At 43.8% G+C, this 26,186-nt stretch overlaps 1 protein-coding gene across 6 annotated transcripts in view; it reads right to left on the reverse strand.

The window, feature by feature from the left end:
* Window positions 1-17,117, reverse strand: part of Btrc (beta-transducin repeat containing E3 ubiquitin protein ligase) — a 189,397-nt gene extending 172,280 nt beyond the window's left edge. For 5 of the 6 annotated variants that reach the window (XM_052714910.1, XM_052714906.1, XM_052714909.1 and 2 more), the window contains exon 1: window positions 16,973-17,117. In XM_052714910.1, the coding sequence (XP_052570870.1) occupies window positions 16,973-17,020 (48 nt within the window). In that variant the 5' untranslated portion in view covers window positions 17,021-17,117. Of the gene's footprint in view, window positions 1-16,584; window positions 16,638-16,972 lie in introns of those variants that run through there. The other variant, XM_052714911.1, reaches the window with a different exon arrangement.
* Window positions 17,118-26,186: the final 9,069 nt, after the last annotated feature.

The following is a 26,186-nucleotide window of genomic DNA, read 5'->3' on the forward strand; positions in this document are numbered from 1 at the left end:
TGACAATAGGTACTTTGGGGGACTAAGAATTGCTTCCTCATCTTCTCTAAAAGACAAATGCAGACATTAGCATGAGATTAGGAGTGGGCTACTCTGCCAGCATACCTTCTAGGCTCTATCTATATCTTCTAGTGGAAAATACATCAATGGGCAGGAACAGTAAGCTAATGTTCTTCTGTAACAACATTAGAAGTAATGTTTGAAACTTCAGCACACTGATCATGTAACTGAAACCAAGTTTTTCCTTGTTCAGTTTGTTTTCTTTCGAGGGAGGTATTTGTTGGTTTTAGTTTGTGTTGTGTTTTGAAATGGGGTCTCATGTAGCATAGGCTGGCACACTGGAATCACTATGTAGCCAAGGTTAGCCTTGAACTCTTGATCCTCCTGCCAAATGCTGGGATTACAGGCATATACCACTACACCTGGCTCTTTGCTTTTTAAGATAAAGTCTTAGGCTGAAGAGATGGCTCAGTAGTTATGAGCACTTGCTAAACAACCTTGAAAACCTGAGTTAGGATCATCTCTACACCCACATAACAAGTTGGAAGTGGTCTCATGGGAGTCTATATCCCTAGTGCTGTGCAGGGTGTGTAGACAGGATTGCTGGAGCTTGCTGGCTGTCAGCATAGGCAAAAAAGGGAGATTCAGATTCAGAGAGAGATTCTACCTCAAAAGAATAAGACAGTGATAGAGAAGAATAACTGACACCCTCCTCCAATTGCTATGTGTGTACCCACTCACACACATTTCCAGACAATGGGGTGCGTGCGTGCGTGTACTTCATTCTTTAGCCTAGGCTGGGCTAGAATTAATTATGTATCATACACTGGTCTTAAATTTGCAACAATTCACCTGTCTGAGCATCTTGAATGCTGGGATTAAAGGTGTAAACCACCATACCCAGCTTAGCCCATCACTTTCAAAAGTACCATAGTCATGTCAAAGAAAAGCTAAGGAATCATTTCCATACTGAAAGAGACTAAAGAGTGAGAACGATTTTACTCAGTCTTTCTTTGTTCAGAGGGTGGGGAATGGGCCTCACTTTGTAGCTCAGAATGATCTCAAACCCACTAGATATACCCCAAGATAACCTCTGACCTCAAACCTGCAGTCCTCCTGCTTTAGCCTTCTGAGGGCTGGATTAAAAGGTGAGCACCAAGCCGGGCGGTGGTGGCACACACCTTTAATCCCGGCACTCGGGAAGTAGAGGCAGATGGATCTCTGTGAGTTCAAGGCCAGCCTGGTCTACACAGTGAGTTCCAGGACAGGCTCCAAAGCTACACAGAGAAACCCTGTCTCAACACCTCCCCCGCCAAAAAAAGGTATGCACAATTAAGCTAGATGTCACAGACAGGATTAAAGTGGCAAAGGCAAGGGAATTCTGAATTTGAGACCAGCCTGGTCTACAGAGTTCCAGGACAGCCAGGGCTATACAAAAAAACCCTGAAAAAAAAAAAAAAAAAAAAAAAAAAAAAAAAAAAAACCCTGGCTTGAAAAACAAAAGTTGTGTATCATCATACTTGGTTGGATTGGAACTTTTTGTTATAAAGCCCATTACTGGAATGGGCAGAGTATGAATAAGGTCTGAAGACCAAACCTGTATCTGTACTGCATCATGTTCATTTCCAATTTCTTAAATGTGCATGATATATATCTGTGTATGTGTCCCTCTGTGTGTGTGTGTGTATGTGTGTATGTATGTATTTATGTATGTATATGTTTGTGTGTATGTGTGCCATGGCTTATGTGGGGTTCAAAGTACAATTCTGGGTGTCAGGCCTCACCCTCCATCTTGCTCAAGATAGGGTCTCTTGTTGTTTACTGCTGGAAACACCAGTGTCTTAGTTAGGGTTTCTATTGCTGTGAAGAAACACCATGACTATGGCAACTCTTAAAAGAAAACATTTAGGGCTGGAGAGATGGCTCAGGGGTTAAGAGCACTGGCTGCTCTTCCAAAGGTCCTGAGTTCAATTCCCAGCAACCACATGGTGGCTCACAACCATCTGTAATGAGATCTGGCGCCCTCTTCTGGCCTGCAGGAATATGTGCAGTCAGAACACTGTATACACAATAAATAAATAAATCTTAAAAAAATAAAAAATAAAAAAAAAGAAAACATTTAAGGGGCTGGAGAGATGGCTCAGAGGTTAAGAGCACTGACTGTTCTTCCAGAGGTTCTGAGTTCAATTCCTAGCAACCAGATGGTGGCTCACAACCATCTGTAATGAGATCTGGCACCCTCTTCTGGCCATGCAGACACAGCACTGTATACATAATAAATAAATCTTGAAAAGAAAGAAAAGAAAACATTTAATTGTATGGCTTACAGTTTCAGAGGTTTAGTCCATTATTACCAAGGCAGGAAACATGATGGCATGCAGGCAGGCCTGGTGCTGGAGCAGTCCTACATCTTGACATGGTGGTCTGAGACACTGGGCATGGTTTGAGGATATGTGAGACCTCAAAGCCCTCCTCTACAGTGACACTTCCTCCAACAAAGCCACACCTCCTAACAGTGCCACTCCGTTTGGGGGCCATTTTCTTTGAAACCACCATAACCAGGCTGGCAATTCCATCTCTACCTACCATCTCCCTATCCAGGCATCCTGGGACTACACACACTCGTGCTATTGTATCTGGCTTTTATGTGGGTTCTGTAGACCCAAAGTCAGATAGTTAGGTTTGTCTGGATAGTCTTTTATCCACCAAGCTATCTCCCCAGCCCAATTTCTAAATTTTGATGTTTAGAGTTATACAATATTTTTGCTTTTATAAAATGCGTATTACAGTGTTTAGTAATAAGGAAACAATTTGCTCTCCATGTTTCAGGAAGAAATGACATGTAACTGAAACTCACTTAAAATGTTAACAGAAGCTAGATGCAGTAGTACACATCTGTAATTCCAACTACTTAAAAGGCTAAGGTAGGAAGATAGTGAGTTCCAGCCCACCCTGGGCAACAAAGCACACCCATGCACAATTGTACACAATCACACATGTGCACACATGCATACCAATTAAGTTAACTATCTTCTATTGGAAAAGATTGGCTGATATAATAAATATCACATACTCAATAGCTTACTTCTGTAGGCAGACATCTGAAATGGGTCTGAGTAGCCTGAAAGACAGGTATTCCTGGAGCCATATCCCATTTCATTCCAGAGGCCTTCACTTGCCCATATTCCAGCTTCTAAATCTCAAAGTCTCTGGCTCAGGGCTCTCTCCCTCATCTGCTAAGCCACGCAGGTGGAATGTTCACAAAGCACCATTCTAACCTCTTCTGCCTCCCTCATACATGTTTTCTTTTTTATTATTACTCTGTGTGTGTGTGTGCGCGCACACGCGCGTGCATGTCTGTGTGGGCACTCATGACCTGGTGAACATGTAGAGGTCAAAAGTCCTCCTCTCCTTCCATCTTGCTAAGGCAGGGTCTTTCATTTCTGTCAAGCTCAGTACTCCCATCTCACCATGAGTGCTGGAATTACAGATGGGGCCACTATATCCAGATTTTTTTTTTTCCACATCCAGATTTTTTTTGGGGGGGGGGTTTTTTTTTTTTTTTTTTGGTTTTTTTTCGAGACAGGTTTCTCTGTGTAGCTTTGCGCCTTTCCTGGGACTCACTTGGTAGCCCAGGCTGGCCTCGAACTCACGGAGATCCGCCTGGCTCTGCCTCCCAAGTGCTGAGATTAAAGGCGTGCGCCACCACCGCCCGGCCCACATCCAGATTTTTAACATGGGTTTGTACACCAATTCCTCAGCCGATCCTGTTTCCACGAATCCTCAGACTGAAAGCCTCTGAGTCCTCACCCATGAGGGTCTCAGTCGAACTGCTGCTTAGCTACTGACTCCTCGTGCCTTATATACCGTTCACCTCCTCACACCATTCCCCACCCAGTCATGTCACTTCCTGGGATTAAAGGCATGTGTGCCTTCTAAGCAAAGGCATGAGATCTCAAGTGCTGGGATTCAAGAAAGGCATGTGCCACCACTACCTGGTGCTGTTCCCAGTGTGACCTTGAACTCAGAGATCCAAACAGATCTCTACCTCCCAAGTGATAGGATTAAGGGTGTGTGCCACCACTGTCCGGCCTCTATGTTTAATCTAGTGGCTAGCTCTGTCCTCTGATCCCCAGATAAGTTTATTAGGGTACACAATATATCACCACATGGGTTCCAGGGATGGGAAACTGAACTCAGGTCATCAACCTTACATATCAAGTGCTTTTTACCCACTGGGGCTCCCTTGTATATATTTGAGGACCCTTGTAAATGAATGAAATCTAAGCCAGAGAGTCTAGGACAAACCCCCTACCTAAAAGTCAAATGATTAGTAACCTAAATAAAATTTTAAAAAGGAAGAAAAAGAATTGGATATCTCTGCCTGCTTCAGTGTGAAGATGGACATTACCTAATTGAAAAATGTTTACACTTTCCTTTGTTCTGTGGTTATAGCCTTCATATTTGGAGGAAGGGTCATTAAAATATTTTCTTTTGTGAGTTCAAGGCCAGCCTGGTCTACAGAGCTAGTCCAGGACAGGCTCCAAAGCTACGGAGAAACCCAGTCTGGAGAAAAAAAAATTTTTTTCTTTTTAAAATGATAGAGCTAATGGTGGTCATTCTTGTACTTATTGTTTAGTTATTTATTTTGCTGTGAGGGGACAGAACCTAAGGTATCACTCATAAAAGGCAAATGCTCTTCTACTGCAAAGCTATACTCCCCATTACTCACTCTTTTTACATATGAATGCGTAGAAAGAGAAAAACTGCTGACCTGTGAACTCTGTAGGCAGTACAAAAATCTTCTGATATTTATTGATCCCTCAAATGAAAAACCTGAAAACAAAATGTTCTGTTCCTAAAAAATACCAAAAATATGACAAAGGATTTGTATTTTGCAAAAACAGAACAAACCTGTTAAGACAAAAGCGAACAATCCAACAGGAAAAAAAAAAAAAAAAGCCCAAGACTTAAACAGACACTTCACTAAACAAACAGCCAATGAACCTAGAAAGGTGCTTATTTACATCTAGGGAAGGGCGACTGAAAACAGTCCAACAGGACCGACCATTCACCCACTAGACTAGCTACAATGAAAACACCAGGTGTGGCGCACACCTTTAATCCCAGCACTCCTGAGGAAGAGGCAGGCTCTACAGAGTTCCAAGACAACCAGAGCTACACAGAGAAACCCTGTGGAGGTAGGGTGAGGTGTGGACCCCACTATGTCAGTGATTATTCCAAGAATGTACAACAACTGGAACACTGGGAAAGGAAATGGGAAACAGAACCCAGGCCTGGAGTTACACACCTATAATCCAAGCACCTGGACACTGAAAGCAAGATGGAAAGTTCAGGGCCAGCCTTGGCTACATAGTGAGTTCTAGGCTAGCCTGGATCACACACCAAGACAGTCTGGCCAAGCATGGTGGGCAAAAGCCTTTAATCCCAGCACTCAGGATGCAGAGGAAGTTCAATCTGTCAACTCAAGCCAACCAAGGCTTACATAATGAAAGACAGTCTTTTGAAAAAGAAAAAACAAACAAACAAAGTCTGGAAAGAAAAGGGTAGCATGCATGTTCTCAAATAAAATTTTTATTATTTTATTTTTATTGAAAATAGATCCTCAGCCGGGCGGTGGTGGCGCAAACCTTTAATCCCAGCACTCGGGAGGCAGAAACAGGTGAATCTCTATGAGTTCAACGAGTTCCAGGACAGCCAGGGCTACACAAAGAAACCCTGTCTCAAAAACTGGGCAAAGAAAGTAGATTCTTCTCTCATACAATACATCCGGACCAGTTTCCCCTCCCCCCACTCCTCCCAGCTCTTCCCCAGATCCACTCCGTTTCCTCTTCAGAAAAGAGCAGTCCTCCAAGAGATGGCAGCCACACAGGATAAAACAAGGCACAGCCCTCATATCGAGGCTGGACAAGGCAACCCAATAGGAGGACAAGAGTCCCAAGAGCAGGCCAGAGTCAGAGACACACCCACTTCCACTGTTAGGAGTCCCACAGAAACACCAAGCTAACAGCCACAACATATATGCAGAGAAAAAAAAATCAATGAAGTGATTCCTAATGATATTCTGCTATACTCATAAAATTATTTTTTAAAGAGAAAAAGAAAGAGCAAGATTCTGAAGCTAAGGGATATGGCTTGGTGGTAGAACATTTGCCTAATATATACACGTTCCTAAACCTGATCCCTCCTCTCAACGCACCCTCTCATGCACACACACACACACAGAAAGAAAATGGAAGGGAGGGAGGAGAGAAGGAGGGAGGGAAGAAGGGCAGCAGAAGCCACATGCCCGAAATCTCAGCACTTTTGAAGGAGACTCAGGAGAATCAAGAGTTCAAGGACAGCTGGGCAGTGGCAGCTCTTGCCTTTAATCCCAGCACTGGGGAGGCAGAAGCAGGTAGATCTCTGAGTTCAAGGCCAGCCTGGTCTACAGAGCATGTTCTAGGACAGCCACGGCTACACAGGGAATCCCTGGTCTTGAAACTCCCCTCCAAAAAAAAAAAAAGAGTTCAAGGACATTCTCAACCATAAATTCAGTTTAAGGTTAGCCTGGGTTATACAAAATCTTAAAAAATAAAAATAAACAGCAAGATGGCTCAGTGGGTAAAGGTCCTTGCTGCCAAATCTAAGGAAAAGGGGGAAGGGGGGAGAGGAAAAAGGAGGACTTAAAAATCTTAAATCTAAATATCAGAGCTAAAGATGTAGCTCAGTGGTGGAGCACTTATCTAATGCATATAAGTGCCTAGGTTTGAGTTCCAGCACTGGAGAAAGAGACAGACAGACAGACAGACAGACAGACAGAATGACTGACTGAGAGAGAGAAAAGTAAAACTTAAAAACTAAATAAAGATACCAAGAGGCTGGAGAGATGGCTTAATTAAAAAACAAACAAACAGCCGGGCGGTGGTGGTGCACGCCTTTAATCCCAGCACTCGGGAGGCAGAGCCAGGCGGATCTCTATGAGTTCGAGGCCAGCCTGGACTACCAAGTGAGTTCCAGGAAAGGCGCAAAGCTACACAGAGAAACCCTGTCTCAAAAAACCAAAAAAAAAAAAAAAAAAAACCAAACCAAAACAAAAAACCAAACAAACAATAAAACAAAACAAACAAAAAAAAAACCCCGAAACTTGCTGCTCTTCCAGAGGACTCAGATTCTGTCCCAGCACCCATGTCAGGTGGCTCACAACTGCCTTCATCTCCAGTTCCAGGGAATACAACACCCTCTTTTGGTCTTCACAAGAACTGCAAACAAGTGGTGCACATAAATACACTCAGGCACATACACACAAAATAATACATCTTTTAAAATGCTGGGGCTCTAATTCAATGGTGAGCATTTGCTTAGCATGCATGAGGCCCTAGGTTAAATCCCCAAGAATTACAAAAAGAAAAAACAATTAAAAATTATCAAAAGGAAGAAACATTCTTAAAATAGTAGATTACTGTGCAAATTATTCCTTCCTCTACTCTATTTACGTCTATCATGTGCCTGGCTTTGGTCAATATTTAGCGGTTATTATACACAAGCCATGATTGAAAGGCACTTGATCAACTAAGCTCATTGCCATTGTTATGATTGAGAAGGGCTTTCTCTAGGAAGTCCTTGCCTCTTCCTTCTGAATCCCAAAATATGCAGTCACCCAATTAAGCCCATCTAGACCAAATAAGAACCCCTCCCAAAAGCTCACAAGTTTATGGTAACATCTATTGCATGTTAAACATATTTTTTACTAAATAGCAGTAACTGGAGCTGGGGATGTAGTAGTTGCTAGAGTGTTTGCCTAGGGTGACAAAAGCCTGGGTTTGATCTCAGTACTTTTTTTTTTTTTTTTTTTGGTTTTTTCGAGACAGGGTTTCTCTGTGTAGCTTTGCGCCTTTCCTGGGACTCACTTGGTAGCCCAGGCTGGCCTCGAACTCACAGAGATCCGCCTGGCTCTGCCTCCTGAGTGCTGGGATTAAAGGCGTGCGCCACCACCGCCCGGCGATCTCAGTACTTTTTAAAGTATGCATAGTGGCACATGCCTATGACTCACTCTATGGTGATATTTTATTTGTATGTTAATAAATAGTTTGCCTGGAGATCATAGGAGTCAGGCAGTGGTAGCACATACCCTTAACCCGATCACTTGACAGGCAGGGTCTCTGTGTATTCAAGGACACACTAGGGAACAGCCAAGTGTGATGACATACGCCTTTAATCCCAGTACCAACCACAGACTTGGAGGTCTTTACAGACAGGCAGTAACAAGGAAGTGAGGTAATGGGCTAAGAGCCAGAACATGAGAGGGCAGAACAGCAAGGCAATAAAGGCACGGGTAGACAGGAAGTAACTCATTTTTGGTAGCTGCAGAGCTGGAGAGGTAAGGTTGGTTGATGGTTATTCCTATTTCCCTGATTGCTAAGGCTTTCACCCCTATATCTGGCTCCGTGTTTTTTATTAAATAAGACCATTTAGAAATTCGTCTATATAACTCTATCACTCAGAAAGTAGAGGCAGTAGGATCAGAACTGTAAGGTCATCCTCGGCAGCAAGTCTAAAGCTATCCTGAGATACACATGAGACCTTGTTTCAAAGGAAAACGAATCATAGCAAGCGCTAAGATGACAGACACTGTGTCAACTGTAATGTTTCAGATTCTCATTGGTAATTCAAATGATCAGAAAGCACACCTGTAAGTCCAGATAGTAACTATTCCACTCAGGCTACCACCTAACCAACAAGAAAACATGCAAAGTGGGCTAAAAGAGATGGCTCAGTGGTTAAGAGCATGTACAGTGTTCTTCTGGGAAAGGTGCTTAGAGACACTCAGAGAGTCCACAGTAGGTTTTCCTATAATACCACCTCTAACAAAACTAGACTGTCTTGAACTCGTCAATAGGATTGTCTACCTTTATACCAAGAAGGTTGGCAAAGCACCAAAATCTGCATGCAGTGTGTGCCCAAGCAGACTTCTAGGGGTTCCTGCTGTAAGACCTAAAGTTCTTATGAGATTGTCTAAAACAAGCTCGTCAGCAGGGCCTATGTGTGCTGTGTCCATGATAGGATCAAGGGGCTTTCCTTACTGAGGAGCAGAAAAGTGCTGTGAAAGTGTTGAGGGCACAAGCAAAGAGTCAGAAAGGGAAATAAATATGGAGCTTTTTAAAGTAATAAATGTCAAGACTCAGTCTACGGGGTCAGGGGTGGGTACTGCTCTCATAGAGGACAAGAATTTGGTTCCCAGACACGGGACAGCTCACAACTGCCTGTAACTCCAGTCAGGCATGGCTGTACCATCTCAGAATCCCAGTTCTGGGGTAGAACAGAGGTAAGAGAATTGTTCGGACTTGGACTGACAGCCTAAATGAAAAATGGCAAGCTCTAGGTTCAAAGAGACCTGTTTAACAGGAAGAAGGTAAGAAATGATAATAGTCCTCCTCTGGCCTCTGCACACACACGAGTACACTGTGAGGGTCTCTGAGGTCTCTGAGTCAGGTTGCCTAGATTTGATCTTAGATTTCTTGTCATCACAGTACTTTGAACAAGTTATTTAATCTCTTTGGAATCAGTTTCCTTGTGTGAAAAATGACAGAAATAATAGTATTGAATCTGCCTCACTGGGTTATTGGGAGAATGAAGTGGAATAATATACTAAGATGATAGTGCCTCAGAGATCAACCATATTCTTAGTTCAACATGAATTCAATAGGTATGTTACTTTTGTTATCTGAGCCATGTGTAAAGATGTTCTCTACTGGGCTTTGTGAAGTGAAAGGGAATATGCATCAGGCTCCTCTACCCAGAGACCCCAAAAGTACAGGGTGGCCAGCAGGGAAAACTGGTTGACACCTTTCTCACAGACTTCGGAGCCTCCACTGCCTGATTTAGGATGCCAAAACTGACCTGTTAGAATAAGGAAGTCTTGTTTGGGTCCTGGGGACTCAGCTCTAGTTTTTACATTTTTCACTGACTTAGCTATTAATTAAACTTAGTTGTTAAACTTCAGTAAACATTTTCTATTTCACCTTCAACAGATTCTCATATGTAGAAAGGACTTCTGTGCTAAATACAGTATCCCTAGAAAACAGATAAGATTGTAAAGTACTTTGGTATCACAAAGACTTTAGGGGATCTGTTGTTTTTACAGAGTTAGGTATCAAACCCAGAGCTTGCTACATGCTAAAGCAAGCTATCTGCCTTGAGCCATATCCCAAAAGCACAAAGATATTCCCTTCTTCATACTCAGACTTTTGCTGGAGTACTACTGACAAAAAGGTTTTATTCACATATGACCAAGATTTTGCATAATGTCCTGTTTCCCTTTAGCAGAAAAAACTCTTAGCTGCTGCCTTCCCTTCAGTTAAACACAGAAGTGACAAGTGGTCTCTTCTGAAAGTTGAATGATTTGGCAGTAAAAAAATTCCTAATAACTATTCAAAATAACATTTTCTTGGGGGGGAGGGGTGTTGTTCGAGACAGGGTTTCTCTGTGTAGTTTTGGTGCCTGTCCTGGATCTCGCTCTGTACACTAGGCTGGCCTTGAACTCACAGATCTGCCTGGCTCTCTCTGCCCGGCTCAAAATAACATTTTTATTTTATATTTAATAACTCACTTTTTTCTCTTCACTGTCTTCAGGCACCAGTGAGTAAACTCAGCACCTGACATGTTAGACAAGTGCTCTATGCAACCCATCTTTGGAGTTTTTATTTTGAGACAAGCTCTCTCTAAGTTCCCTACACTGGCCTGAACTCACTCTGTAATCCAAACTGTCCTATCTTAGATTCTCCTGCCTTAGCTTCCTGAAAACCTACATTTATACCAGCCTGAACCACCAAGTGTGACTTAATAATTCACTTTGACTAATTTATTATAAACATCTATTACGAATACAAACTTAGGAAATTAGCACAAAGAATTATCATTAAACCCCAAATGTGGTGATCATATGTAATCCCAGCTTTGGAAAAGTGGAGGCAAAAAAGGCCAATTCATGTGACTTGTTGGGTCACACTGCAGCTTCCAAGATGAGTTGTTTTGTTTTGTTTTTTTGTTTTTGCAGACAGGGTTTCTCTGTGTAACAGTCCTGGCTGTCCTGGAACTCACTTTGTAGACCAGGCCGGCCACAAACTCACCGAGATCAGCCTGCCCCAGCTTCCCAAGTACTGGGATTAATTCCTTCCCCCCCCACCCCATCCCCCCCCCTTTTTTTTTTTAATTTTACTCATTTTATTATTTTCCTTTTTTTCTCTTTAATTTTATTTTATTTGGGAGGGGTGCAGGAGTGAAGGGCAGATGTGAAGGGATGGGGAATGAATAGGATCAAGATACATGATATGAAAAACACATAAAACAATAAATAAAAATTTAAAAAAAAGAAAAAAGACTAATTCAAGGTCATCCTGGTCTACAAAGACAGCTCAAGGACAGCCTGGATTACATGAGATTCTGTCAAACAAACAAACAAAAAATGTTATAATTTCATATCCTGAAGGTAGGCAAGGTCCCAAATGCCTAAAGCTCCATCTAAGACACTGAAGCAGGATCACTTGAGTCCAAGAACTTGAAAACATTCTGGACAATACATGGAGATCCTGTCTCAGTAAACAAACAAGCCATAATAGGAAACAGATGCAGAGAAACTGCCAAACAGAGCTGGTTTCAAATGTAATCCACTCAGTCAGCAATTAATTTCACCAATTTAAAGAAAATCCATTGTAGAAATTCTTGAGACTTGCCAGGTGGTGGTAGCGCACACCTTTGATCCCAGCACTCAGAGGCAGAGGCAGGTGAATCTCTGAGTTCGAGGCCAGCCAGGTCTACAGAGCAAGTTCCAGGACAGCCAGGGCTACACAGAGAAACACTGTCTCAAAAAACACCGGGGGAAAAAAAAAATTGGAGATTTATTTGGCATGCATGGTAGCACACAATATAATACCAACACTCAGGAAGTGGAGGCAAGGAAGATCACTTGGGCTTAAGGCCAACCTGAGCTATATTGTGAGTTCCAGGCCACCTGAGCAAGACAGCAAGCACCTGTCTCAAACAAAACAAAAACCCAAATACAATTTATCTTTCGATATTTTAAAAATCTGTTTCTCAAGTAAGTAAGAAAGGCTAAGGCTGGGAAGACAGCTGAGTGGGTAAGAGTGACTGCTGTGTAAGCCTGAGGACTGGGCACAGTGGTTCCGTTCAAGCTTGGAATCTCAGGACGGGGGAGGTGGCACCAGAAGGGTTCCCTTCCCCCACACACACCCAAAGCCACTCATCCTCACCTACTAGGCTAGGTGAGCCCCATGCTCCAGAGAAAGACAAGATGGATAGCTCCTGAGGACTGATCAAGTGGGGCTGATCTCAGGCACACACACAAAATAAGGCTACTAAATCCTATCCAGTATCATTCCTACTACATTATCGTTGCAGCAACTGATGCAGGAGAGCCTCCTAGCTTCTTGAGAAGTTCATTTCAGAGACTCCTCCCAAGCACTCTGTATTATTATCCATAAACTCAGCTGATCCCCTCAGCACATGGAGCCTGGACAACCACCTAGAATATCATTTAAGGCAGCAGACGGCAGAAGATAGGCCCCAGGAATTCTTTCCTTCCTGTTCATTGATGCTAGTCTTCACATCAACAGGTAGAAGTCCACTCCCCATCCCACCAGCCCTGATTTTAGATTAGCCTTGACTGGACTCAACCATAATGACATTATTAAGCTTTCCTTTTTTATGTTTTCTTATCTTGAACTTCAAATCTAGCACAAGAGGACTGGGCAGTTTCTATTCCTACTTCCTGCAATACTCCTCCTTGGAGCACAAGCCACCATACTTAAGGCTTGTACAGGGAAAAGCAGGCTTTGAGCCCCATCTGAACTGTAAGCCTAGCCTCAACCTCATGATGTCTCTGCCTCCGACATGTAAGGAGTACAGGCATGTGTCATACTCAGCAATGTCTGCCTTTTTATGTTATTTTGGTTACTGTCTGTTTATTTAAAACAAAATGTCTTAAAATTATTTTTCCCCACTTGATCTTGGGACTGGCTGGAAAAGAATCCGTTTATCTGATTTTTTAAACTAAGCACCAATTTATTCCTTAGTATATCTTTTTATTCCCCACACAGTCCTCAATGTCCATGTGGCCTAGCTCCTGTCCATCATTTTCACTTTGCAGCTCAAGCCCTCTTCCAGTCCTCATCATTTCTGGAGTTTTATACTTTTATTGGCCAAAGAAAGGTTCCTAAGGACCTGCTAAAGCTAGATGAGACATCAGCACTCAGACAGTTTCATACAAACTACTGCTTTCTTCTCACCTATCTGCTTTCAGAAGTTAATCAGTTTACACTACTTTTTCCAAGTATCCTAGGGCAAGCTTTAAGTCTAAACCATGTATGAATGGTCTACTTGAAATTAGTATTATCATTAATAACAGTAAATGTGATAATAAGTAAATTCATGACAGTATTCCATTCCATGTTGACATTATCAACAAATTTTACATAAAATTCTTTAAACTGAAGCTGGATGTGGGTATATGCCTTTAATTCCTGCATTCAGGAGGCAGAGGCAGGCAGTTCTCTGTGAATTCAAGGCCAGCCTGGTCTACATAGAGTTCCAGGACAGCCAAGGATACACAGAGAGACCCTGTATTAAAAAAAAAAAAAAAAAAAAGCTGGGCCGTGGTGGTGCATGCCTTTAATCCCAGCACTCAGGAGGCAGAGCCAGGCGGATCTCCATGAATTCAAGGCCAGCCTGGGCTACCAAGTGAGTTCCAGGAAAGGCGCAGGGCTACACAGAGAAACCCTGTCTTGAAAAAACCAAGAAAACAACAACAACAAAAAATCTGTACCAAAGTTGTTATTAGCAACTGAGGAGAAACACCAAAAAATTTCAGTTTGACTAAAAGAATAGCCCTTCCACTTTTTACTATGCATTAATTACTTGATGCACACTCAAATAAAATACCTTCTCCATCTTGAGTCTGAACAGGCAGACATGTTATAGTAGAGTAAATGGCACCAAGGGAAAGTCAAGACTTACTCCGATTCACACTAAGGCTGTGGCTGAGCTGAAAGGACAGTAAATCTCCGTTCTGCTTCTCTTACTGAGGTGTTGCTCTTAGCAACTCTCTTCCAGTTGGCCTTTTCTCAAAAAGCAGCCACAATAGCAAGGTCAAAAAGGAAAGTAACTAAAATTAAAGAAAAAAATGGCTTCTCCCAGTGGCTGACTCAACATTTAATAATGTGTGGTGCCCTCAAAGCTGCACGCTATTACTTGACTATCTCCAAGTGCTCTTTCTTGACTCAATCAGGAGGCCATTCTCAACACGTAACTCACGGGCACAAAGCAGAGGTAAAGTAGTTCAGAACATTCCTAGGCTGAGACTTACAGGAACGTAAAAAAGGATGATCTCATAATGTCTCTTTATGATCTCCAAGTCCCATTATTCCATACATTATTCCATATATCTAAGTGTCAGCTTTGTGCTGATCACTTTTCTGACTTCCATATTGAAACTGGCTGAAGAAATAAAAGTAACTTTGACTTACTTCCATTCTCACCCCCAAAATTCCAAGGTCTCTTTGCTGATATGCTTGCTTGTTTATAAACAGAGTCTCATGTAGCCCAGGCTGCCTTAACTGCTGGTCTTCAACTCCACATCCTTCTGCCTCCACATCTCAAAGGCTAGGATTACAGACATGCACCATCACACCCAGCTTTTTAGTTTGCTTGTTTACGGTCTCTTGAAATAGGGTCTAATTCTGGACCCCAACTGGTCTTAAACACATGGCAATACTCCTGCCTCAGTTTCTTCTCCTCCTCCTCCTCTTCCTCTTTTCTTCTTCTTCCTTTTTTTTTTCAGATCTGAGGACCAAACCCAGGGCCTTGCACTTGCTAGGCAAGTGCTCTACCACTAGCTAAATCCCCAACCCCTTCTTCTTCTTTCTTCTTCCTCTTCCTCCTCCTCCTCTTCCTTCTTTTTTTTTGGGGGGGGGGGATTTTTGAGACAGGGTCTCACTAAGGCTGACCTAGAACTCACTCTATAGACCAGGCTGGCCTTGAACTGAGATCCACCTTGTCTCTCTGCCTCCCACGTGATGGGATTAAAAACGTGCGCCACCTCGCCCACATTGCTTCAGCTTAGTAAATCCTGGATTATAAAGTGTAAGCCACCATACCCAGGCTGAGGGAGCTCTTAACATTTTATAATGTCAACACAGGACAAAAGTTCAAGAAATACCTTTAGGCTAAATAGAATTTTGTTAATGACAAACTTTAGGTGTTTCTGAAGGTACTAATACCTTCAATTTTAAGTGTATGAATGTTTTGTCTGCATGTATGTCTGTGCACCACCTGTGAGCCTTCTGCTCACCGAAGGGTGGTGGATCCCTTGGGACTGGAATTACAAACCACTGTGAGCCACCATGTGGGTGCTGGGAATCAAGCCTTCATCCTCCGGGAGAGCAGCAATGCTCTGGACTGTTGAGCCGTCTCTCCAGCCCCCAAAATAAAAACTTAAATTTGACCAGCTTCTATAAATATGAATGGGGCAATTTAAAACCTAATTTTAACTGAGTCAGTATCTATGTTTATCTAATTTGTTATGGCATTTTAGGCAAAGATGAAACACAACTATTAAAAAAATGCTATTTGGAATGATGAGTTACAGTTACTTCTGAAAAACCAAGACATAATTGCAGATAATACCAAAGTCCCTAAAACCACCTGTTAAGCTAAAAAATCTATGCATCCCATCGTCTCTTAATGTAACCAGAGGCTGGTTCACACCTAGGACATACAAGAAGCATCAGATTAAAAGCATCAAATATCAACCTAACCGAGGTTGCTAAACATAAGCACAGCAAAGAAAAAGCCCCAAAGTTAAAGACACAGGGCCCAAGGGGTTTAAACATACCCTCAAAATGCAATCCCCACACTGTGCTTCAGCCTAAAACTCAAGGGTAACCACTAACCCTGGCTTATTTCCTACCTCCTTCCTTATCCTCTCTAGAATTTCTAACAGCTCTTATCATTTCTCCAAGGCCTTTCCACTCCCAGAAAGTAAAACAGCACCTGGCCTCCACATTTTACTACCTCCCACTTAAGGCCTAAGTTTTGTTTTGCCTTCTCCTATTGGTTATTAAATGTGTCCCCATTTACCTGTACCTACATCTCTTTCATCACCTTGCCCTTACTACAAATAATTTTGCCTCCCCTGCAAGGCAGAGCGAGTATCTCCTTTCTGGTATTTGTAATTCTGGCTCACAGTACCTTTCTCCCCCCCAGGCCTGTCACCATAGCCCTAGGTCTGAGTCCTTATCTTCCTAAATAAGGCCTCTTCTCCTCCAGAGTTTGGCAACATGAGTTTGGCCAACTGGGATTCCACCCTTAGCCAAAGGCTATCTTCCCAGCTCATTCTACAAAACGACTAGCCTCCCCCAGCCTGGGCTTTTCCCTCCCTCACCGTTAAACCCGTCAGTACCCAGCCCTGCCCAGTTTTCCCCTGCCCCCAGTGTCTCTGCCTTGCCATCATCCTGGGCTCCTCACGATTCCCCACTCCAGCCAGAACGCACCTCCTCTCCCAGGCCTTACCCGTAACCCGGACACCGGGAAGGCCCCTGCCAGTGTCCACAGGCGTCTCTCCACCCTGGCTCCTCCGCTCTTCAGTAACTGTCCCCACGCCCCTTTCCCTCCGGGGCCCCGCGCGCCGCCAGGAGCCCCCACCTCGAAGGCGCTCCCACTGTCACTTGGCCTCTCTCCCACAAGATGGCGGAGCTGCTGCCCCCCACCCCAGGGTCCCCTCTGCACCCCCCTGCCCTCTCCCCCGAGCTCCAGTCCAGTCCCTCCCTCCGCCTCGCCACGGGCCTTGGCCCCGGGTCCCGCTGCCCCCTCCCGCGGTGAGCGGGCGACCCAGGCCTGAGCTCGGCGACGCACCAACGCCGCCGCCTCCACCATTCCCCAGCCCGCACCACCTCCTCACCATAAACTTGAGCGCTTTCTCCTGCAGCACCGCCTCTGCCGGGTCCATAATCGCCCGGGCTACTGGGTCTGCTCTCCGCCGGGGCCGCCCCTTTCGTGCCAGGCCGCAGCCAACGCAGCGCCCCGATCCCGCCTCCTCTTCCTTCCCCCGCCCTCTCTTACCTCCTGGCACGGGCGGGGGACCGGGGGGGGGGGGGCGGAGGGTGCTGAGGCGGACTCGCGGCTCAGCGCGTGCGCGCTCCGCCTCCTCACGGGACTTGTAGTTCTGGAGGCTCGTGCGGCAAGAGGCGAGAACACGCGGCGAACAGCAACTCCCGCGGGTCGCTGCGTAGAGTTGCGGCTGGGTGCAAGCCGAATCTAGAGCGCTCGCGAGCCAGGAGGGGCAGTCGGCTGACGGGAATTGTAGTTTCCAGCCTTTAAGAAGGCGAAGCCGGAGTGTCGCCCTGGTTACCGAACGACGCCAGCGGCTGCTTGCCTGGCATTTGATAGCAAGATGGCGACGAGTGCTTCATCTGTATTCCAAACACGAGGAAAACTGAAAGAACTCAGGGTGTTTGGGCCGCCCTAATTGTGATTTTGGAGAACTGGACCCTCCTAAATTTCAGATTCCGGGCGTCTGAAGAAAGACTTAGACCTAGGGACTCTGAGCCCAGTGTACACGTGGAAGCAGCCTAAACACCAATGCAAGATTTCAAAGTCCTCCTAAGCTATTGCCTCTCATTTCTGAAGAGCCTTTTCTCCCCCAGAGCAAGTCAGGGGCAGCTAGAACTCGGTCCAGGAAATTCTTGAGTTTAGGGCTCAGAAAGGATGGGCTGCCATTACTAACCCTGAGATCTAAGTCCTGTGTTGAGTCAATGAAATACAATGCCCATCAAACAAGTGAAGTCTATAAGTTCCTTTGGCCTTGAAAAGGACAAAATGGCCTGGGGAGGTGGCTCAGTGGGCAAGAGTGTTTACCATGGAGGATCAAAGTCCTAACTTGAAGTCCCCAACACCCACAGGAAAAGCTGGGTATAGGGAGGGACTCAGTGGTTAAGAGCACTTGCTGCTCTTGCAGAGCACCCATACGACTCACAACCACCAGGAACTTCAGTTCCCTCCCTACCCTTTAAGAAAGAAAAGGACAAAATGGGCTTATTTTGGAAGCTGAGGAGTGTACCTCTGAAAGGAAAAAAAAAAGAATCATTAGGCTTGGCCTAAAAGCCAGATTCTGATAAAACTGTACAAAATATCTGAATTTTTTAAATAGGCAAATTAGGAAAATACCTTTTTGCTTCTGGAAACAAAAGGAAAACCAGTGAGCTAACCATCCCAGCCCTCCTGAGGAGGCAAGAGGATTGATGCACTTTGAGGTCTACATAGTAAGTTCTAGGACAGCCAAAGCTAGACCTGTGTCAAACAAAAAGAGAAAGATAGAAACTTTTTTTCTGCAAAGGACCTTCTAGGACCTCTCACATACTAAGCAAGTATTCTGTCACTCAGCTACATCTCCAACCCCTCTATTATAAACTATTTTATGTTTTCTTTCAACAAATAGTAAGTATACAACTGTGTAGATGTCAACTCGAAGAAGGAGGAGGAAGAGGAGAAAGAAGAAGAGGAGGAGGAGAAGAAGAATCAGAATCAGATCAGGCATAGTGGCACATAACTCTAATCCCAACACTTGGGAGGCAGAGGCAAGAGGATCTCTGTGAGTTCAAGGCTAGCCTGTTCTACACGTTGAGTTCAAAGACAACCAGAGCTACAAAACAGACTGTCTCAAATAAACAAATAGATAAATAAATAGTCCTGTTTGGCTAGGCATAGCAGTGCATGCCTTTGAACTCAGCACTTGAGAGGCAGATGTGAGCAGATCTCTGAGTTCCAAAACAGCCAGGGCTACATAAAGAGACCCTGCCCACACACATACACACAAAAAAAAATGTTGAATTATCACAAAGAATGAGGACACATAAGTATGAAAATGCTGTAAAGAAGCTTGCTATTTTGTGTGCTAAGTTTTAAATAATTTTTAAAAAGAAAAAAAAAAACAGTGGAGACTCATCAGTACTGGAGTAAACCCAGTCTCTTCCCTTGCAGCTCATGGCTCTTCCATTCCTAATATGCTGATACTGGTCGTAGTGGTCTGTGTGCCCATAGAACTCAACATGATACCTAATGTATAAGAGGCATGCAGCTAATAAAAAGTGACTCTGAAATTTTAAAAAATTAAAAGGCTATATCAAAGTGCAAAATGAGGCCAGGCATGGCAGCTCGTGCCTTCATTCCCAGCACTCAGGAGGCAAAGGCAGGTGGATCTCTGTGAGTTCAAGACCAACCTGGTCTACAAAGTGAGTTCCAGGACAGCCAGGGCTACACAGAGAAATCCTGTCTCAAAAAAATGGGGGAAGAAAGCAAAAGGAAGAAGGAGGAGGAGAAGAAGAAGCAAAGTGGAGAATTAGAACTTGTTTACTAGGAAAATTTCCTAGGGGGCTGGAGAGATGGTACAATGGGTCAGAGGTTAAAAACACTATTCTTCCAGAGGATGTGAGTTCAGGTCCCAGCACCAGAGTCAAGGGGCTTACAATTGCCTGTAACTCCAGCTCAGGGGAATCTGATACCCTCTTCTGGCTTCTGTGGAAGACAGTACTCATGTGCATATGTCCACACACAGATGCGTAAGTTTTCAATTTAATAAAATAAAAATTTCTGGAAGTTTTCAAGGGCCTCAGGGAATAGTATGATACAGTTACCAAAGAAAGCCTAGGCAGTTTGAAGGGACTAGAATGAGCAATGGAGGGGCTTGGGGTCTTACTTTGTTTTCGACAACTGTGCCTCACCTGGAATAGATCGTCACTTATGAGCATGTGTTCTATAAACATCATAGGTGGGAACTAGGCCAAGAGAGAAGATCACTTAGGAATAACACAGCTATCATCTGTGGTTATTGTTTGGTTAGTTGACTCTGTTTTGTTTTTTGTTTTAACTTTTATTTGTTTTGTATATGTGTGGGTGAACATAGCCATGCTTGTAGAGGTCTGGGGACAGCTCGCAAAAGTTGCAGCTGAATCTCTGTGAGTTCAAGACCAGCCTGATCTACATAGAGAGTTCCAGGACAGCCAGAGCTACATAGTGAGACCTTGTCCCAAAAAACAAACAACAACAAAAAATTAGTTCTCTTCTACTGCAATGTGAGTCTCGGGGATCAAAGTTAAATAATTAGGCTTGGTGGCAAATGCCTTTGCCCACTGAGCCACCTCACTTGGCCAGTTTAGTTTTGACAGAAGTCAAATATACATAACTCTGTAGCTTAAACTAAGACCATTTAGCCTGCAGTGGTAGTGCAAAGTTCAAGATCAGCCTGATCTGAAGAGTTGAGTTCCAGGCCAGCCAAAGCTACCAAATGAGTATCTTTTAAAAAGTAGTAACATTGCTGGGCAGTGGTGGCACATGCCTTTAATCCCAGCACTCAGGAGTCAGAGGCAGGCAGATTTGGGAGTTCAAGGCCAGCCTGGTCTACAGAATGAATTCCAGGACAACCAGGACTACACAGATAAACCCTATCTTGAAAAACAAAAACAAAAGTAGTAACAGCAGCAGCAGTTGCTTCCACCAACACTTCAATAGATTTTATGCCAGGCACTAGAAATTTTACATTAATAATTTCTAATCAACCAGGCATTGTGACACACGTCTACAGCCTTCTCTGTCCAGTCAGATAGAGATAAGGGTTGGTAGAACAAAGAGCTTTTATTTAGAGGCTCACTTGCTAAAGTGCTCGCATGCCTACCGATCCAAAGGAAACTTTCAGGGGCTGGCCATTGAAAGGCTTATCTTTGTTAAAATTGACTACTTACAACTAGGTTTGGAGGTGCATGCTTTTAACCCCACCACCCCAGAGGCAGAGATAGGAGGATGAGGAGCCTGAGAGCAGCCTGAACTACATGGAATTGTCTCAAAAGCAAACAAAACCAAAAATCACCTCTCATGGTTAAACTGAGAAATTCAAATTAAGAACCTTTTGATACTGCAGGGCGGTGGTGGCGCACACCTTTAATCCCAGCATTCGGGAAGCAGAGCCAGGCAGATCTCTTGCGAGTTCGAGGCCAGCCTGGTCTACAGAGCAAGATCCAGGACAGGCACCAAAACTACACAGAGAAACCCTGTCTCAAAACAAAACAAAACAAAGGAAGAAAGAAAGAAAAAAAAGAAAAAAAAAAAAAGAACCTTTTGATGAACCAGCCTACCTCCATCTTAGGCTTAAAAGTCATCTTAAGCCAGGCGGTGGTGGCGCACGCCTTTAATCCCAGCACTTGGGAGGCAGAGGCAGGCGGATCTCTGTGAGTTCGAGGCCAGCCTGGTCTCCAAAGCGAGTTCCAGGAAAGGCGCAAAGCTACACAGAGAAACCCTGTCTCGGAAAAACCAAAAAAAAAAAAAAAAAAAAGTCATCTTAAAATAAAGATGAACTAGATTCATTCCTGTTATAATTAAACCTGTTTCTCAAGGATTGGGCTATGTCTCACCTATAACCTTAACTACAAATGGTTCTGTACTGCCTGTTCCAGGAAATGACTACCATGTTTTTGTTTCAAAAAGTTGTTAGGACCATCTTGCAACCCTACTTAGGCTATTATAACCACCTGTTGTTATGACTACCTTGTTATGGCCACCTTGTTATGATCTACTTCTGTAACCCCACCTATATTTCCCTGCCAAATCCCACCTTTTGGAAGGTCCCTACCCCTGAACTATAAAAACCTTATCTTCCCCAAGTCCAATGATGACCTCTTGAATCCCACCTTAAGAGGGGGCAGCCCATGTACAGGAGTAAAAAAGCTTGCTTTAATTAATTTGGCCATGCTGATTTGGGTCGGTGTTCTTTCCCCTCACATCTTTGGAATTAACACTTTCTTTCTTTCTTGTTTGAGACAAATTCTTGCTATTTAACCCTGACAGAACTCGAAATCTTCCTGTCTCGCCTCATAAATGCTGTAATCACAGGTGTTAAAACACAAAGCCTGGACTAGAGACTTGTCTTGATGTTGCCCCTCGAATCCAACCAGTTTAGGCAAATTCTTTGGACTGGAGTTAAGAGACCTGAGAAGACTAGTTCTTAGTATATGTCAGTCCCTAAATTCACTCCCTCAAACTGGAGAAAAGAACAAGAGATCTATTTCTAGTTCATACTTTCATTGGCTAATGGGTTGTAATTAGCCAAACCTTTCTGATCCTCTTTCTTCCCCCCCCACCCCCCCCACCCTACCCCTGCCCCTACCCCCACCTCGACAGACAGGGTTTCTCTGTGTAGGCCTGGCAGTCCTGGAACTCATTCTGTAGACCAGGCTGGCCTCGAACTCAAAGATCTGTCTGCCTCTGCCCCCTGCGTGCTGGGATTAAAGGCATGCACCATCACCACCACCTGGCTCCCATCCTCTTTCAAAATGTTTGATTATTATTATTATTATTATTATTATTATTATTATTATTATTAGACAGAGTCTCATGTAGCCCAACATGACCTCTACAATGAGTTTGAAGTGAAACCACCTAAACACCCCACGGGTAGAAAGAAAAGTTTATTGGGGATCAAACTGCCAAGGCTGGAGGCAGGCTTGGGGGTTGGGCAGGGCAGATAACAAGAGGATTTTAGATGACACTCAGCAGGGTAGGGAGTCTTTGAGCTGATATAAGCTGTTCTGACTGACCCAGAACTAGATGTCCTCACCTGAGGTACAGGGAGATTCCTGGTATACAGAAACAGCAGTTTTAGTCTTGAGACAGGATTTCACTCCATAGCCCAGAACTAACATGGAACGTGCTATAAAATCCAGGCAGGCCTCGGACTCAAAGCAGTCCTCTGTGTCCAGCTTCCCAAGCCTGAGATTACAGGCATAGGCCTCCATCCTCGGCAGTAACTCAGCTTCAGATAATTGATTGGGGTAGTCAGCGCAAGTGGTACAGGGCACAGGAAGCCGTATGTAATGTAGGTGTATTCATGCAGTGATGAGAAACACTGAAGAATGAAGTCAGTCACTGGATGGTGAGGAGATGGGGGAGAGGCGAGGCCAGAGGTGTGCCTAATGGGGAAGGAGGGCATCACGCCTCAGAGAAGGGCACTACGGACAACAGAATAAAAGCAGCCACACAGTCTGGCCTTCTTCAGGCACAAGTGATGAGGACCTGGTATATAGTAGCACACTGTCAACCCTGGGTGATGTCATGTCCTTTAAGACAACCAGAGATTCTAGATTAAAGTTCTGCAAAATGGTAATCAGGAACCAAAGCAGCTTCCCGCAAGCCAAGCTCTCTCCCACACACATCCACTTTCCTGTGTAGAAAGGCATGGTATCACTTCCTTAAAATTGTCACTCTCCTCCAGAGAAAGTGACCAAAGTTAAATAATACTGGCTTGGGGGATTTTGTCATTCTCTGGCACAGATGTCAATGGTGTTGTTATGATTGTGCCTTTTGCAATAAAGTAGTTTGTGAATTTAATGTCATAGGTCACTTCCTGGGGCAGAGTAGTGATGTGGGCAGTGTATCTCTGAACTCTGTGTGTGTGTGTGTGTGTGTGTGTGTGTGTGTGTGTGTGTGTGTGTGTGTGACAGGATCTCCAACTTGGTATGTACCCAACAATGACCTTGAACTTCTACCTACCAAGTATTGAGTTTACAGATATTTGCCACTATACCCTTTTCATGTGGTGCTGGGAACCAAACCCAGGGCTTCACACATGCTAAGCAAGTACTCTGCCCACTGAGCCACATCCTCAACCCTTTTGTTGTTTTGTTTGGTTTATATGTGTTCATTTTTGGTGCTTGTATGTATGTATATAAGTGTGAGGAGACAAGACTAATGCTCAGTGAGAATCCTCAGGCATTGTCTCGATCTGTGACACAGGAGCTCTCACTGGCTTGGACCCCATAGGCTAGGCTGGCTAGACAGCAAGCCCTAGGGATCTATGAGTCTCCACTTCCCCGGCATCGGAAATATTGGCATGCACACCATACCTGGCTTTTTCATGTGGGTGCTGGGGCTGAAGTCCAAGTTTTCATGTTTGCCCAGCAAGCATTTTACCAACTGAGCTGTCTCTCCAAACCCCTCCTCCCTACATATATATATACATAATATATATATATATATATATATATATATATATGCTGTATGCCGCCATGGATGGGACACACAGTGTGTGAGTGTACAGAGAGCGACATCAGGTAGAGTCCTCCTCCATTATCTCTCCACTGAGGTAGGGTCTCTCTCTCTCTTTTTTTTTTAATAGTGAAATTCTTCATTGAGGTTTGCTCAGTAATTGAGTAAAACCAAAGCTTATTATAAGCCACAGTCGTCCTAGGGTCCCCCATGCTATGTAGCCTCCATGGTTCTGTGGGTTGTAGTCTGATTGTTCTTTACTTTATATCTAGAATCCACTTGTGAGTGAATTCATACCATGTTTGTCCTTCTGGGTTTGGGTTACCTCATTCAGGATGATTTTTTCTAGTTCCATCCATTTGCCTGCAAATTTCATGCTTTCATTGTTTTTCTCTGCTGAGTAGTACTCCATTATGTATATGTACCACATTTTCTTAATCCATTCTTCAGTCGACGGGCATCTAGGTTGTTTCCAGGTTCTGGCTATTACAAATAGTGCTGCTATGAACACAGTTGAGCATGTATCTTTGTGGTATGAATCAGCATTCCTTGGGTTTATGCCCAAGAGTGGTATGGCTGGGTCTTGAAGTAGTTCAATTCCTAATTTTCTGAGAAACTGCCATACTGATTTCCACAGTGGTTGTATAAGCTTGCATTCCCACCAACAGTGGAGGAGTGTTCCCTTTGCTCCACATCCTCTCCAACATTGACTGTCATTTGTGTTTTTGATCTTAGCCATTCTGACAGGTGTAAGGTGGTATCTCAGAGTCGTTTTGATTTGCATTTCTCTGATGATTAAGGATGTTGAGCATTTCTTTAAATGTCTTTCAGCCATTTGTGATTCTTGTTTTGTGAACTCTCTGTTTAGCTCTTTAGCCCATTTTTTAATTGGATTGTTCAGTATTTTGATGTCTAGTTTCTTGAGTTCTTTATATACTGTGGAGATCAATCCTCTGTCAGATGTGGGCTTGGTAAAGGTCTTTTCCCATTCTGTAGGCTGTCTTTTTGTCTTATTGACCGTGTCTTTTGCCCTGCAAAAGCTTCTCAGTTTCAAGAGGTCCCATTTATTAATTGTTGTGCTCAGGATCTGTGCTGTTGGTGTTATATTTAGGAAGTGGTCTCCGGTGCCAATGCATTCAAGAGTACTTCCTACTTTCTCTTCTATTAAGTTTAGTGTAACTGGATTTATGTTGAGGTCTTTGATCCACTTGGATTTGAGTTTTGTGCATGGTGACAGATATGGATCTATTTGTAATCTTTTACATATTGACATCCAGTTATGCCAGCACCATTTGTTGAAGGTACTTTCTTTTTTCCATTGTATAGTTTTGGCTTCTTTGTCAAAAATCAAGTGTTCATGTGCATGGATTAATGTCAGGGTCTTCAATTCGATTCCATTGGTCCGTATTTCAGTTTTTATACCAGTACCAAGCTGGTTTTATTACTATAGCTCTATAGTAGAGCTTGAGGTCAGGGATGGTGATGCCTCCAGAGGCTGCTTTATCATACAGGATTCTTTTAGCTATCCTGGGTCTTTTGTTTTTCCATATGAAGTTGAGTATTTTTCTTTCCAAGTCTGTGAAGAATTGTGTTGGGATTTTGATGGGGATTGCATTGAATCTGTAGATTGCTTTTGGTAAGATTGCCATTTTTACTATGTTAATCCTACCTATCTATCCATGAGCATGGGAGATCTGTAGATGTAACCATCTTATTAAATAAGAAATACAGAGCCGATTCAGAGAAGAAAGTCAAGAGGTCAGAACTAAGAGCCTTACCCTTCCTTCTTCAGCCAAGAGAGCTCTCCGAAGAGGGGGCTACTTCCTGTCTGTTCGTCTTTATATAGACTGTCTGTTCTGCCTTCTTATTGGTTGTAAACCCAAACACATGACTGCTTCGTCATTGCCTGTATGTACAGCCCTCCAGGTCCTCTATGGTATTGAGATTAAAGGCGTGTGTCTCCAATGTTGGCTGTATCCTTGAACACACAGAGATCTACCTAGCTCTGTCTACCAAGTGCTGGGATTAAAGGCGTGCACCACCACCGCCTCGCTCTTGCTATGGCTCTAATAGCTCTGACCCCC

The sequence above is a fragment of the Peromyscus californicus genome, unplaced genomic scaffold (assembly GCF_007827085.1).
Source record: "Peromyscus californicus insignis strain IS unplaced genomic scaffold, ASM782708v3 Scaffold_4__1_contigs__length_199733344, whole genome shotgun sequence".
In the NCBI taxonomy this organism is placed as follows: domain Eukaryota; kingdom Metazoa; phylum Chordata; class Mammalia; order Rodentia; family Cricetidae; genus Peromyscus; species Peromyscus californicus.